At 44.1% G+C, this 14710-nt stretch overlaps 1 protein-coding gene and 1 pseudogene across 1 annotated transcript; both read left to right on the top strand.

Annotated features, from left to right (window-relative positions):
- Positions 1–10317: 10317 nt before the first annotated feature.
- Positions 10318–11177, top strand: CPHXL (cytoplasmic polyadenylated homeobox like; the record flags this gene model as incomplete). The annotated part of the gene is given in 4 exon segments (XM_030924452.1): positions 10318–10368; positions 10370–10571; positions 10574–11098; positions 11101–11177. Coding segments are annotated over 4 exon segments (855 nt in total), but the record flags the coding sequence as incomplete, so codon positions are not given.
- Positions 11178–13965: 2788 nt separating this feature from the next.
- LOC115895192 lies at positions 13966–14264 on the top strand (annotated as a pseudogene).
- The last annotated feature ends 446 nt before the right edge of the window (positions 14265–14710 follow it).

Consider the following 14710-nt stretch of genomic DNA (forward strand, 5'->3'; position numbering starts at 1 on the left):
TGCCATGTTGAGAGGAGCAGATTCTGCTGTCCGGACCCACAAAGGACATTCACCTATCAGGATACAGATGGCAAATTTCAAAGGCTATTCTTCCCAGGCAATCAAGAACACACTTGGAGCTGGCTGCAGTGCGGCCAGAGACAGACAGAAACTCACCTCTAGCGAAAATTAGGTTAGCAGCAGCTTAGGAAAGCTTCTGAGACTCCCAGCCCTTGGGAGCCAAGCCAAGAGCAACGCATTCATGGTCAGGGAACCAAAATCTGTTACCAAAACACCAGGGGTTCAGTCTAGGTCGTACTTCTGGCCACAAAGGAAGCCAATCACTGAGAAAATGATTATTGCAGCCTAGGAGGTGGGAGATCAGTCTCAAATCCATCTCCCTGACTGACTAAAACTAGGGGTTTATATAGCAGGCAAGAAATGTAACTATGTATGTGAAAACAGGAACTCGGGAGGGGTAAGGAAGCAATTGCGATGAATGAAGGGACTGGGGTCTCATTGTTTAGATGTGATGATCCAGTGAGTTTCAGTTCTTTGTTAATTCTTTTTTTTTTTTTTTTTTTTTTGGAGTCTGGAGTCTCTCACTCTGTTACCTAGGCTGGAGCATAGAGGCATGATCTTGGCTCACTAAAACCTCTGCCTCCTGGGTTCAACAAGCCTCCTCCTGCCTCAGCCACCCAGTAGCAGGGATTACAGGCACACATGACCACACCCAGCTAGTTTTTTCACCATGTTGATTAGGGTGGTCTGGAATTCCTAATCTTGAGTAATCCATCTGTCTCAGCATCCCAAGGTGCTGGGATTAAAGGCGTGAGCCACTGTGCCTGGCCAAGTTTTAGTTCTTTAATACTTTTTGAGAGGCCCGGGAGTCCTTTCCTAAAAATAAAAAAATTAAAACTCACGTAAAACAAATAAGTTTCAAGCTTTAAGACAAGAAGAGTCCATTTCTAGTTTACCAAAAAACAGCTATCAATGAAACTATTGGGTCAGTTTCAGTCAGTGGTCCCTTAGCAGTGGAGAATTACATAAATCAGCCTATTGTTTAATCAAAGCTGTAGTTATGGTTCTTGGAATAGAGAAGCTCAGTATCTAATGGTTGGTGAACTGACACTGCTTTAGCATTGCTTATCTCGAGGCCAGTGCTTGTTTAGCTGCTAGAGATAAAGTAAACCCTTGTGGCAGTTAGAGCGTAGTTTATCCTTTTTTTTTTTTTTTTTTTTTGAGATGGAGTCTTGCTGTGTTGCCCAGGCTGGAGTACAGTGGCGCGATCTCAGCTCACTGCAACCTCCGCCTGCTGAGTTCAAGCAATTCTCCTGCCTCAGCCTCCTGAGTAGCTGGGATTACAGGCACACGCCACAATGCCCAGCTAATTATTTTGTATTTTTAGAAGAGACGGGGTATCACCATGCTGACCAGGCTGGTCTTGAACTCCTGACCTCAAGTGATCCTCCAGCCTCAGCCTCCCAAAGTGCTGGGATTATAGGTGTGAGCCACCGTGTTCGGCGCATAGTTTATTCTTTAAGTGTAAGGGTGTGTGACTTAATCCATGCCTCACAGTGCCTTACGTCCTGTTTATTAATTTGGTTTTATTGCCAGCAAGAGTTACTTTTGTCAGTCTCATGATTTCCATTTAAATATTAATGCTGGTCAGCTGTGTCTAAACCACAAAGTGAGAAATATAATGAGATGTGTCTGGGAACTCAGTTTTTTGGGGCTTTTTTGCCTTTTTTTTTTTTTTTTTTTTGAGACAGAGTCTTGCTCTGTCACCCAGGCTGGAGTGCAGTGGTGCGATCTCAGCACACTTCAACCTCCGCCTCCCAGGCTGAAGCGATTCTCCTGCCTCAGCCTCCCGAGTAACTGGGATTACAGGCATCCACCATCATGCCCGACTAATTTTTGAACTTTTTGTGGAGACGGGATTTCGCCATGTTGGCCAGGGTGGTCTCCAACTCCTGACCTCAGGTGACCGCCCACCTAGAACTCCCACAGTGCTGGGATTACAGGCCTGAGCACCAAGCCTGGCCAGAACTCAGTTTTTAAGGTTTCTCTGAGGTCCCTTTGGCTAAGGTGGGTGGGGGGGCGGTTCATTGAGTTGTTTGGGGGGCTTGGAATTTTATTTTTAGTTCTCACAAGAGTGTACAGAATCACTGTTATATAGAATAAGTGTGTGGTGAAAGGCATGGAATCAGCTGTCAGACTGCCAGGGTCGGAGACCTGACCCTGGGCTCTGAACAATTCTACACCAAAGGTTCTTACCTGTAAAATGAGGATGAAAATATGGTATTGAAGAATTAAAGAAGAAAACTAATCTCAATGAATAGAAGATAGGATTTGAAAAGGTGGGTTCTGTAAATAAATCAAAAAAGCATGACTAGGATGGATGTGTGATTAGGGTGGGCACCTCAGTATATTTAAAGTAATTCAGCTTTACAGTTGATTATTTTTTCAGTTGGAAAGACCCTGGACTAGAGATTCTACATGTCTTCCCAAGATGAGTGCCTTTGGTAGAGAACTCAATGTGCTTTGTTGTGAGAAGACTGTTTCCATGAAAATTGGGGTTTTGTAGGGCTTCATCTTTTACCTTATAATAGTGAAGATTGCGGGCAGTCAGTTTGACTGGTGTTATTCACTCGGGGTACAATTGGACACTGCAGCTTTCAGATAGGACTAGGCATTTAAAAATTAAACCCAATTATGGTTCTTGTTTATAAAATTCTTTCGTTTTTAGGCAGACAAAAATACCTACAGATCAAATTTTATTAAAAGGTAAAAATTCTTGGGGGGAAGTTCAAATGGATGGATTCTAGATCAGACAAAGACTGGCTGTGTATTAATAATTATTAAAGCAGAGCAATTGAGGCTGGATTCGGTGGCTCATGCCTGTAATTCCAACACTTTGGGAGGCAGAGGTGGGAGGATAGCTTGAGTCCAGAAGCTTGAGACAAGCCTAGGCAACATAGCAAGACCCTATTTCTACGAAAAAAATAAAAATTGGCCAGGTGTGGTGCACGCCTATGGTTCCAGCTACTTGGGAGCCTGAGGCAGGAAGGATCATCTGAGCCCAAGAGTTGGAGGCTGCCGTAGGCTATGATCATGCCACTGCACTCCAGCCTGGATGACAGAATGAGGCCTTGTCTCTTAAAAAACAAAAATGTCCCAGGTATTGTTTTTTTCCTAGCTCACAAATGTGGCAGTTTTTTATTCTGTGCTTTTGTTCAGAAATATTGTGAGAACTTTCATATCTAAAGTATGGAAGAGGCTTTGTCACTCTTTGAAGCATCCTGGGTTAGGCTTAGGTTTATTGTTATTGATGACTCCTGGATGGAGTGAGAAGGTCACTTGTAAGGGCTCATTCTGTGTTTTGTATGTACTTTTCTTTTTACTTTTTTTTTTTTTTGGAGACGGAGTTTTGCTCTTGTCACCCAGGCCAGAGTGCAATGGCGCAATCTCAGCTCACTGCAACCTCCATCTCCCAGGTTCAAGCAATTCTGCCAAGTAGCTGGGATTACAGGCGCCCACCACTACATCCAGCTAATTTTTGTAGTTTTAGTAGAGACAGGGTTTCGCCATGTTGCTCTGGCTGGTCTCGAACTCCTGACCTCAGGAGGCTGAGCTGGGAAGATCGCCTGAGCCCAGCAGGTCAAGGCTACAATGACCCATGATTGCACCACTGCACTACAGCTTGGGTGGACAGAGAGAGACTCTATCTCAAAAACAAAACAAAACAAAAAATCATAAATGCAGGATTACAGGTGTGAGCCACTCCACCCGGCATACGCAAGATTCTTTCTCAACTTTCCTACTGTACATTTGTGACCCCTTCTCTTACAGTGAATGCCCTGGTTCAATTTATATTCAGTTGCTCTGTCCTACAATACGCGCAAAATTATTTTGAAATTGTAAACCAATGCCAATCAAGGTAATTTTTTTTTTTTGAGATGGAGTCTCACTCTGTAGCCCAGGCAGGGGTGCAGTGGTGGAATCTCGGCTCACTTGAATCTCCTGGGTTCAAGCGATTCTCCTGCCTTAACACATCAGGTATTTTCCACTGCACTCCAGCCTGGGTGACAGAGCGAGACTCTGTCTCAAAGAAAAATATAAAGAAGTAAGCAGTATACAGCATTTCATCACGTAGGAAAATAGTATTATTATGTATGTATATATGTGAAATACAGTGGGTATGTATTGTGAAAACCAGACTGCAGTGAGGCAAATTTGGAAGCAGTGGATGAGTTGATGCTGCTGTAGTTAGTGGAGGTGACGGTGGTTTGGGCCAGCTTGCTGATAATTGTTTTGTTTAAGGAGGCTGAAGATAGGGCCCCAATCTCTTCTAGCTTGTAGAGTTTCTGGTGAGAAATCTGCTGTTAATCTGGTAGGTTTTCCTTTAGAGGTTTCCTGGTGCTCTTGTCTTACGGCTCTTAAGATTCTTTCCTCATCTTAACTTTAGATGAACCTGATGACAATGTGCCTAGGCAATTATTTTTTGGGATGAATTTCCCAGATGTTCTTTGAGTTTCTTCTATGTGGATGTCTAGGTCTCTAGCAAGTCCAGGGAAGTTTTCCTTGATTATTCCCCCAAATATGTCTTTCAAACTTTTAGATTTCTCTTCTTCCTCAGGAATGCCAATTATTCTTAGGTTTGGTCATTTAACATAATCCCAAACTTCTTGGAGGCTTTGTTCATTTTTTCTTATTCTTTTTTCTTTGTCTTTGTTGGCTGAGATTAATTCAAAAATCTTGTCTTAAAGCACTGAAGTTCTTTCTTCTGCTTGTTTGATTCTATTACTGAGGCTTTCCAGAGAATTTTTTTTTTTTTTTTTTTTTTTTTTTTTTTGAGGCAGAGTCTCGCTCTGTCGCCCAGGCTGGAGTGCAGTGGCCGGATCTCAGCTCACTGCAAGCTCCGCCTCCCGGGTTTACGCCATTCTCTTGCCTCAGCCTCCCGAGTAGCTGGGACTACAGGCGCCCGCCACTTCGCCCGGCTAGTTTTTGTATTTTTAGTAGAGACGGGGTTTCACCGTGTTAGCCAGGATGGTCTCGATCTCCTGACCTCGTGATCCGCCCGTCTCGGCCTCCCAAAGTGCTGGGATTACAGGCTTGAGCCACCGCGCCCGGCCGGCTTTCCAGAGAATTTTGCATTGCTCTAAGTACATCTGTTATTTCCCGAAGTTTTTATTGTTTTTTATTTATGCTGTATATTTCACTGAAGATTTCTCCCCTTATTCCTTTTATTTGTTTTTTCATCTCCTTAAATTCACCTTTTCTGATGCCTCCTTGACTAGCTTAATAACTGACCTTGTGAATTCTTCTTCAGGTAAATCATGGATTTCTTTTTGGTTTGACTCCATTGCTGGTGAGGTAGTGTGATTTTTTGGGGGAGTGTTAAAGAACCTTGCTTTGTCACATTGTAGCAGGACAAGCCAAAGGCAAAATCCCTCAGACACCAAGTTAAAGAAGGAAGGGGTTTATTCAGCTGTGAGATTCGGCAAGACTCACGTCTCCAACAACTGAGCTCCCGGAGTGAGCAATTCCTGTCCCTTTTAAGGGCTCACAACTCTAAGGGGGTCCACGTGAGAGGGTCATGATAGACTGAGCAAGCAGGGGGTACATGACTGGGGGCTGCAAGCACCGGTAATTAGAACGGAACAGAACAGGACAGGGATTTTCACAGTGCTTTTCTAAACAATGTCTGTAATCTGTAGACAACATAACCGATTAGGTCAGGGGTCAATCTTTAACTACCAGGCCCAGGGTGTGGCACCGGGCTGTCTGCTTGTGGATTTCATTTCTGCCTTTTAGTTTTTACTTATTTTTTCTTTGGAGCAGAAATTGGGCATAAAACAATATGAGGGGTGATCTCCTCCCTTAATATTACCAGAATTATTTTTCTGATTCCTTCTCATTTGGGTAGGCTATCTCAGACGGAAGTGCTAGGGCTCAAGGCTGCTGTTCAGATTCTTTTGTCCCACAGGGTGTTCCCTTGATGTAGTACTCTTTTTCTTTTCCCAGGGATATGGCTTCCTGTGAGCCGAGCTGTAGTTGTTGTTATCTGTTTTCTGGATCTAGCCACCCAGCAGGTCTGCTGGGCTCCGGGCTGGTGCTGGAGGTTGTCTGCACAGTCCCATGATGTGAACCATCTGCAGGTCTCTCAGCTGTGGATACCAGCACCTGCTCTGGTGGAGGTGGCTGGGGGTGAAATGGACCCTGTGAGGGTCCTTAGTTTTGGTTGTTTAATGTACTATTTTTGTGCTTGTTGGCCTCCTGCCAGGAGGTCCCATTTTGAAGAGAGCATCACAGTATTTGGGGTGTCTCCCGGGCCCTTCAGGAGCAATCTACTTCCTTGAGAGGGTTCTCTCAGCTTTCCTGGTTTATTCCTGCAACAGTTCTGGAGCAAAAGTTCACCATGTGAGTCTCCACACACTGCTCTGTCTGTGTGGGAGCTGCAATCTAGTCCTGCCTCTTGTCCGCCATGATCTCTCGATTCTTCAACTGAGTTAAAACTTTAAACGCCAGGCAGCTGAAGCTCTGGCAGTGGCACAGTCCTTTCTGTAAATACACATTCTTATAGTATTACCTTTTTTTTTTTTTTTACATTTCTGAATTTCCGACCATTGAGTTTCTCAATTTTGGTATTGCTTATTAATCATTTTCAATGCCCATCAAAGGACAGGCTTATGAAAGGGAGTTCACGGAAAGTGGCAATTTAAATTGCATTGCATTGCTTTGAGCTGCCTGTATTTATAGAAAGTGCCCCTATTGTAATCAGGAGGCAATCATGACTAGGACAGGAGCATAGAAGGCACTGTGATAGATGAAAGTAGACACTTGCTTTTCTTGGTTAGACTCTCATGAGCACTGCCTCCCACTGGCTCTATAACTCTGACAAATTCGTGACTCTCCTAGTCCATTTTCTGTTGCTTAGAACAGAGTATCTGAAATTGAGTGAATATAAAGAAAACATTTATTTCTTATAGTTATAGAGGCTGAGAAGTCCAAGGTCAAGGGGCCGCATCTAGTGAGAGTTTTCTTGCTGGTGGGGACCACAAGGTGGTACACAGTATCACATGGCAAGGTGGCTGAGGGTACTAGCTCAGGGGTCTTACTTACTCTTGTAAAGCCACCAGTACCACTCCCATGATAAGCCATTAATCTATTAAACCATGAATGTGTTAATCCATTCATGAGAGCAAAGTCCTTGTGATCCAATCACCTCTTAAGGCCTCACCTCTCAGTGCTGCCACATTGAAGATTGAGGTTTTGTTTTTTTGTTTTTTTGTTTTGAGATGGAGTTTCGCTCTTGTTGCCCAGGCTGGAATGCAATGGCACAATCTCGGCTCACCACAACCTCTGCCTCCCCGGTTCAAGCGATTCTCCTGCCTCAGCCTGCTGAGTAGCTGGGATTGCAGGCATGTGCCACTATGCCTGGCTAATTTTGTATTTTTACAAATAGTAGAGACAGGGTTTCTCCATGTTGGTCAGGCTGGTCTCGAACTCCTGACCTCAAGTGATCTGTCCACCTCGGCCTCCAAAAGTGCTGGGATTACAGACGTGAGTCACCGCACCTGGCTGAAGATTAAGTTTTATAAAACAAAAGTATCTGAGACAGATCTTAATGTAGAAAGTTTTGTCAAGGTTAAGAATGTGCCTATGACACAGCTTCAGGAGGTCCTGACGACACGTGCCCAAGGTGGTCAGGACACAACTTGGTTTTATACATTTTAGGGAGACATAAGTCATCAGTCGATACATGTAAGATGTAAGTCGGTTGGGTCTGGAAAGGCAGGACAACTGGAAGCAGGGGCTTCCAAGTCATAGGCAGATTCAAAGATTTTCTTATTGATAGTTGGTTGAAAGAGTTATTATCACTAGAAAGGAATGTCTGGGTTACCATAAGTAATTGTGGAGACCAAAGTGGTGTCATGCTGATGAAGCCACCAGATGGCAGACGTCAGAGAGAATAGACTGTGTTTCTTATCAGACTTGAAGAGTCTATGTTTCTTATCATACTTGAACAGTGTGTTTTATCAGTAATCCCAAAAGAAAGGAGGGTATAATGAGGCCTGCCTGGCTCCCATTTGCCATCATGGTCTGAACTAGTTTTTCAGTTAACTTTGCAAAGCCCTTGGCTGAGAGGAGGGGTCCATTCAGATGGTTGGGGAGCCTTAGAATTGTATTTTTGGTTTACAATTTCAACATGAGTTTTGGTGGGGACATTTAAACCATAGCACTCCTGCACCTCAGCTTTTTCTAAAATATGTGTAATTTTCTGTGTTGTAGGTGCCTCGTTCATTGTGCCTACTCACGGTTTTGTTTTAAACAATTATCCTGTGTATGGATCAAAGACCCTTGTAGCTTTAGTGCTCCTCATAGCCTAAAGCAATTCTGAACTTAGTAGCACAGGACATGTAAATATAAAAATAAGAGGTTCCTATTAGATTATGCAAGGAACTTACCCTGTTGCCTGAACTATAAGAATTATCTCCAGCCGGGCACAATGGCTCATGCCTGTAATCCCAGCACTTTGGGAGGCCGAGGTGGGCAGATTATGAGGTCAGGAGATTGAGACCATCCTGGCTAACACGGTGAAACCCCATCTCTACTAAAAATACAAAACATTAGCCGGGCGTGGTGGCAGGAGCCTGTAGTCCCAGCTACTCAGGAGGCTGAGGCAGGAGAATGGCGTGAGCCCAGGAGGCAGCACTTACAGTGAGCCAAGATTGCACCACTGCACTCCAGTCTGGGCAACAGAGCGAGACTCCGTCTCAAAAAAAAAAAAAATTTTCTCCCTTATTCAAACCATAGCTTCTTGGAGGTACCATAGCTTGGGTACAAAAAGCATTTTCTCATCTCTGCCTCCCTCAAAGCCTGAATAATCTGGGTATTTTAATATTATTATCCTCTTTTTAGGGGAGAGAAAAATAAAGATTAGATAAATCGGATGAAATAACTATGGTTATTCTAAATATATAATTGGTTTTCTGCTCTGTTTCCTGGCATGCAATTCTCCAAATACTTAGAATCTCCAAAGTGATGTCTTTTTGTACACTAATGAGTTGACTGATGGTTGGTAGACCCTAGTAGCTTCAGGATGAGAGCTGGAAAGATCCAAAGGGTTAGAGGGTTGGGACTTTCAGCCCCACCCTCCAACTTCTGGGGAGGGGAAGGCGCTGATGGTTAAGTTGATCACCAGCAGTCAATGGTTCAATCAATTATGCCTATGCAATGAAGCCTCCATTAAAAAAAAAAAAAAAAAGAGTGGGTTTGGGGAGCTTCCAGATAGCTGAACATGTGGAAGTTCCTGGAGGGTAGCTTGTCTAGGGAGGGCATGAAAGCTCTGCATCCCTTCCCCCATATCTCACCCTATGAATCTATATCCTTTGTAACAAACTGGTAAACATATTTGATTCCTTGAGTTCTGTGAGCTGCTCTGGCAAGTTAATCAAACCCAAAAAGGAGGTCACAGGAGCCCCAACCCGAAGCCAGTCAGCCAAAAGTTGTAAAAGCCCAGACTTGCAACTGGCATCTGAAAGAGGGGCAGTCTTGCAGGACTGAGCCCTCCACCTGTGGGATCTGACAGTATTTCCAGGTAGGCAGTGCTGGAATTGAATTGGAGGATACCCAGCTGGTGTGCACTGCACAACTGATTGCTTGCCTTGTGTGCGGGGAAACACATTTGCTCACAGTAGTCTTTCTGTGATGGTTGTGGTATGAGAGTAGAGGAAAATTGGTTTGTTTCTTCTCCTCAGAGGGTCATACAACAAATATATGGTCAATAAATACTTGAAACAATTGCACTGTTTACTTGTGACCCTTGAACCCAATGTATGTAAGAATTATGTGCATATACGCAACAGAAATGGTATCAGAAAATACATTATTAATTCTTCCTGGTGGAAGAGCATAAGTAGCAGGGTTGTAGGAACAATCCACATCTAGGTGGGACAGCTGGGAGCCTCTTCTGTAGCACAGAGTGGGTCTCAGTGAGCAAGCAGGAAAAGATTGCAAATAGGTCAAAAGTAGGTTGGAGATAGATTCTGGACAGCCTAGGTTTACATGTAAACTATGGTGTCCCTGTCTCCAGTGAAGGAGGTTATGGTTCTAGAAATGCATGATGCATGACCTCTGGTATAATATGTGCAGTTCTAGGACAGATTGTCTTATTTTTTATATGCCTTAATGTCCGAAGGCAAGTCAGGGACTCTGCTTTTAAGAGGCTTAAAAAGAAAAAGCCTCCTACATTAAGGAATGGGTAGAGGAATATCATCAAGTAAGTAGATTTGATAATACAAAATTATCTTTTCCCTTTAGACCTGATTCCAAAATAATAGAGCCAGACTTTCACCTGAAGAAAGACACAGAATATTTGTTATTTGGAAAAAAACACGATTTCCCAGTCCAAGCCCATCCATGTTTAAGCCTCCAGGAAACCCAGGCTGCAGCTCCCAACTATGCCACAGAGCCGAGTTTTTCCTGTGCCAAGAGTGCTCTGATGAGTACAGTTGGTTGCTCCCCTCTGGAGAAACAGAGAATTCCCAGTCAACAGATGGGCTACAATTGCTTCTCTTTGGAGACAAAGAGATTCTCAGTCAACAGGTGGCCTCCCAGAGCTCCCATCTGGTCACAGGCACTGAAAAGCAACCACGCTGTGCTTTGGAGTATGGAGGTGACACAGCAAGTGGGCATTCTACTGACTATCGTTTTCTCAGCTACAACTCTGCAGTATGCCTTCATCCTCCTCCATCTTCTGTGCCATATTTTCATGGAGAAAGGACTGAAACCAGGGAAAGCCAGCATGCAAGTCCCTTCCTTTTGGATTATGCTCAAGGCGCATATGGGGTGAAGAAAGACCATTGTCGTTGCTCATTCTCTCTCTCACTGCTGCGAGAACAGCAGCAGAATGATTGGCAGTATCACCCGCAGCAGCACCAACAGCCTCAGAATTACTTAGAGGGGATGATGGTCCAGGAACAGCTGCCGATGGACTCGGGTCCTTGGGATCTAGGGAAGCAGTGGCCCTCGGCTCAGTCACAGCTGCAGAGTCAACTGCCTCAGAATAATGGAAAGCCGTGCTCTCAATTGCAGCACATGCCTCCCCAAATAGGGTGACCCTGCTGCGTCTGAGGCAAGATATGCAAGAAGGGGCTTCAGAGCAACCCAGGACTCAAATGCAGCAGTTTTAGGTTGAGGGGTCTACAAGGGCCTGCCACAGGGACCCAACGATGCAGCTTTGCAAAGTATTGCTAAGTGTCAGAACCATAGCCACAGGTCAAGCCCACAGTCACCCACACAGCAGGCGAAAGCAAAGTCATCTCCAGAAGCCTCGACATAAAAAATAAAAATAAGTAAATAAATAAAAATCAATTAAAAAAAAAAAAAAAGCCAGCCGAGGTGAGGTTGTTTGAGCCTAAGAGTTCATGACAAGAGCCTGGGCAACGTGGTGAGACCCCATCTCTTAATAAAAAAAAAAAAAAACTTTTTAAAAAAATCAGCTGTGTGTGATAGTGAGCTCCTATAGTACCAGCTACTCAGGAGGCTGGTTCAGGGGGATCGTGTGAGCCCAAGAGTTCAAGACTAGCCTGGGAAACATTGGAAGACCCTAATTTCTTTAAAAAAAAAAAAAAAAAATTAAGCCAGGCACGATGGCATGTGCCTTGTAGTCCCATTTAACTGGGAGGCTGAGATGGAAGTATCACTTGAGCCTGGGAGGTGGAGGCTGCAGTGAGCTGTGATCGTTCCACTACACTCTGGCCTGAGTGAGTGACATCGTGTCTCAAAAAAAAAAAAAAGTCTTCAGGAAGGCTCCACGAGCTGTTGGTCCCTTCTTTTTTTTTTTTTTTTTTTAAGAGACGGAGTCTTGCTTTGTCGCCCGGGCTGGAGTGCAGTGGCCGGATCTCAGCTCACTGCAAGCTCCGCCTCCCGGGTTCACGCCATTCTCCTGCCTCAGCCTCCAGAGTAGCTGGGACTACAGGCGCCCGCCACCTCGCCCGGCTAGTTTTTTGTATTTTTAGTAGAGACGGGGTTTCACCGGGTTAGCCAGGATGGTCTTGATCTCCTGACCTCGTGATCCGCCCGTCTCGGCCTCCCAAAGTGCTGGGATTACAGGCTTGAGCTGTCGGTCCCTTCTTGTAGAGAAGCAGTATCCACATGTCTTATAGTTCCTGAACTCATGACCATATACTTTATGGTGGCCTGGAGAAGCCTGACTCTACAGAGTATGGATTGAAAAACCAACAAATGCTGGGCGGGGTGGCTTAGCTGGGTGTGGTAGCTCACACCTGTAATCCCAGCACTTTGAGAGGCTGAGGCAGGTGGATCACATGAGATCAGGAGTTCGAGACCAGCCTGGTCAACATGTCAAAACCTGGTCTGTAGAAAAAATTCAAAAAATGAGCCAAGCATGGTAGCACGCATCTGTGGTCCCAGCTACTCAGAGGCTGAGGCACACAAATGGCTGAACCCAGGAAGAAGAGGTTGCAGTGAGTCGAGATCGCACCACTGCACTTCAGCCTAGGCAACAGAGTGAGATTCTGTCTTACAAAAGAAAAAGAAAAAATGTAACAAAATAATCATATATATGGATAGAAAGCACACGTAAAGGTAATTATGCCATTATAAAAGACACTGTAAATGCATTTTTTCTCAACTGATTTTTTGAAAATTGCATAAGTGTATAAGTTGGTCCTGTAACATAGAAGTCTAATGTATGTATTTTGACAATAACAGAAGGAGGTACATGATCACAGATGCTAATAAAAATGATCATAGCTACTAAAATAATCCTTATAATATATTGTTGGATTTGCAATATTAATATATGTAATATATATACCACAAAAACAGGGGAAAGAGAATAGTCATATAGGAGTAACATCTGTGTATATTTCACTGGACTTAAGCTAATATAAATCTGAAACTAATTCTGATCAGATGTGTATGGCAAATCCTAGAGAAACCACTTTTAAACACTCAAAATATACAGCAATAACTAATGAAACTGTTGGCCAGGCATAGTGGCTCATGCCTGTAATCCCAGCACTTTGAGAGGCCAAGGCAGGGACATCACTTGAGCCCAGGAGTTTGAGGCTGCAGTGAGCTATGATAGTGCCACTGCATTCCAGCCTGGGTGACAGAGAGCTACCCTGTCTCTAAAAAAGGAAAATAAAATGCTATTTAATGTATTAGAAACTACTCATTTAATGCAAAAGAAATCGGTAAATATCATGTTGGCCATCTTTTCAAATACCCCACTTACAATGGTCCCAGCATAATTGGGGTGGCCCCCATTTCACAAAGCTGAGGACTGGGTCTTCCCACAGGTCTGCAGGACCAGATGACACGACAGTGAACAACCACACCATCAAGACTGTCTCAGCCTTCTGCGCCAATCCCAAACCCCATTCCTGCAGACCCTGGGCCAGGACCTAAACCAAAGCTGCAGCTCGCTGGGGCAACATTAACATTGATTGCCCAAGGTGAGGACTGAGCACAGACAGCCCTGGGACTCTCTAGAGCAGACTCCTGATAGTGCAACCAATGGCAAGTGTGAACCGCTAGACAGAATCCTATCTCCAGGTAACGGAGGCCGAGAATTGACAAACCCAGGATATGGGCGCCTAGGCCAATAGGAAACACAAACGGCCTGTTACTAAGCAGAAACTGGACTCTAAGCCCTTAAAAAGTGATAAAAATATTTCCTGCTAGCCAAATTCAAATTTTGTTTGCCTTCCAGAGCATTGAGGTATACTCACATGTGACCTGGATGGGCACTTTAATTTTTAAATCCAGATCCCAATCCCCACCAGGCTTTCAGTGTTCTTTACCCTTACCCACACACTTCTGATTTTGTTTTTCCTTTTTTCCCCACACACTCTTGATTTTGAGTGTACCTCTGCCTCAGCCTACTACCATTCAGGTGTTTAACCTTTAAGAACCATGACAAGGAGCATCAAGGCCCTTGCCAGAGTATCAATGTATCAAAACCAGTTCACAGACTGGTACAGATGAATGTCGGTAAGCACCTGGACTCTGGTGGGCTCAATGTTTTACTTCAGCTGGAGAACGGTGAAGCCGTCAGGTGATGAAATAGAGAAAAGGATGTCTCAAGAAGTGAAGGACCCAGTAAACTATCTGAACTCCCAAAAGGGTTTTATGTAGAAATGATTGTCACATATAAAGATTTTGTTCCAATTACTGAAAAGATCCTCAACTATTGGAAATCATGGACTAGTGGCCCTGGTGCAGAACCAGGATTGGCTGCTGAATTCTGAAAACCAGGACTCAGCTCAACATTTAAATTTAATAGATGCCTTGATTCCCATTTTGTGTTTGTGAAAAGTGTGTGTGTTTAATTTTGCTGTAAAACATAATCACTAATAATGTGCAATAAATATTTTCTTGAAGGAAAAAAAAATGAGGAGAGTAGGCATTTAGCACAAATGATGATTCCAGGATGCACTGTAGGGAAGCGGGGAGTGAGACAAAAGAAGGAAGCCTATGCAGGATGCATTCATAAGTAGATTCCCACTGTGGGCAAGTATGTTTAATACTACTGGGGACCTCTAAAAGATGGCATGGAAACCGTTATCCCACTCGAAGGATAACTTTCAAATATGCAGTTGTGTAACTTCTCTGGTCGGCAGGGAAGCTGGGTAGGCACCCTCGAATTCCCATACAGGGGCATTAACTCCACAGCACTTCAAGCAGAGAGAAAGCC

Source organism: Rhinopithecus roxellana, chromosome 20, assembly GCF_007565055.1.
Source record: "Rhinopithecus roxellana isolate Shanxi Qingling chromosome 20, ASM756505v1, whole genome shotgun sequence".
In the NCBI taxonomy this organism is placed as follows: domain Eukaryota; kingdom Metazoa; phylum Chordata; class Mammalia; order Primates; family Cercopithecidae; genus Rhinopithecus; species Rhinopithecus roxellana.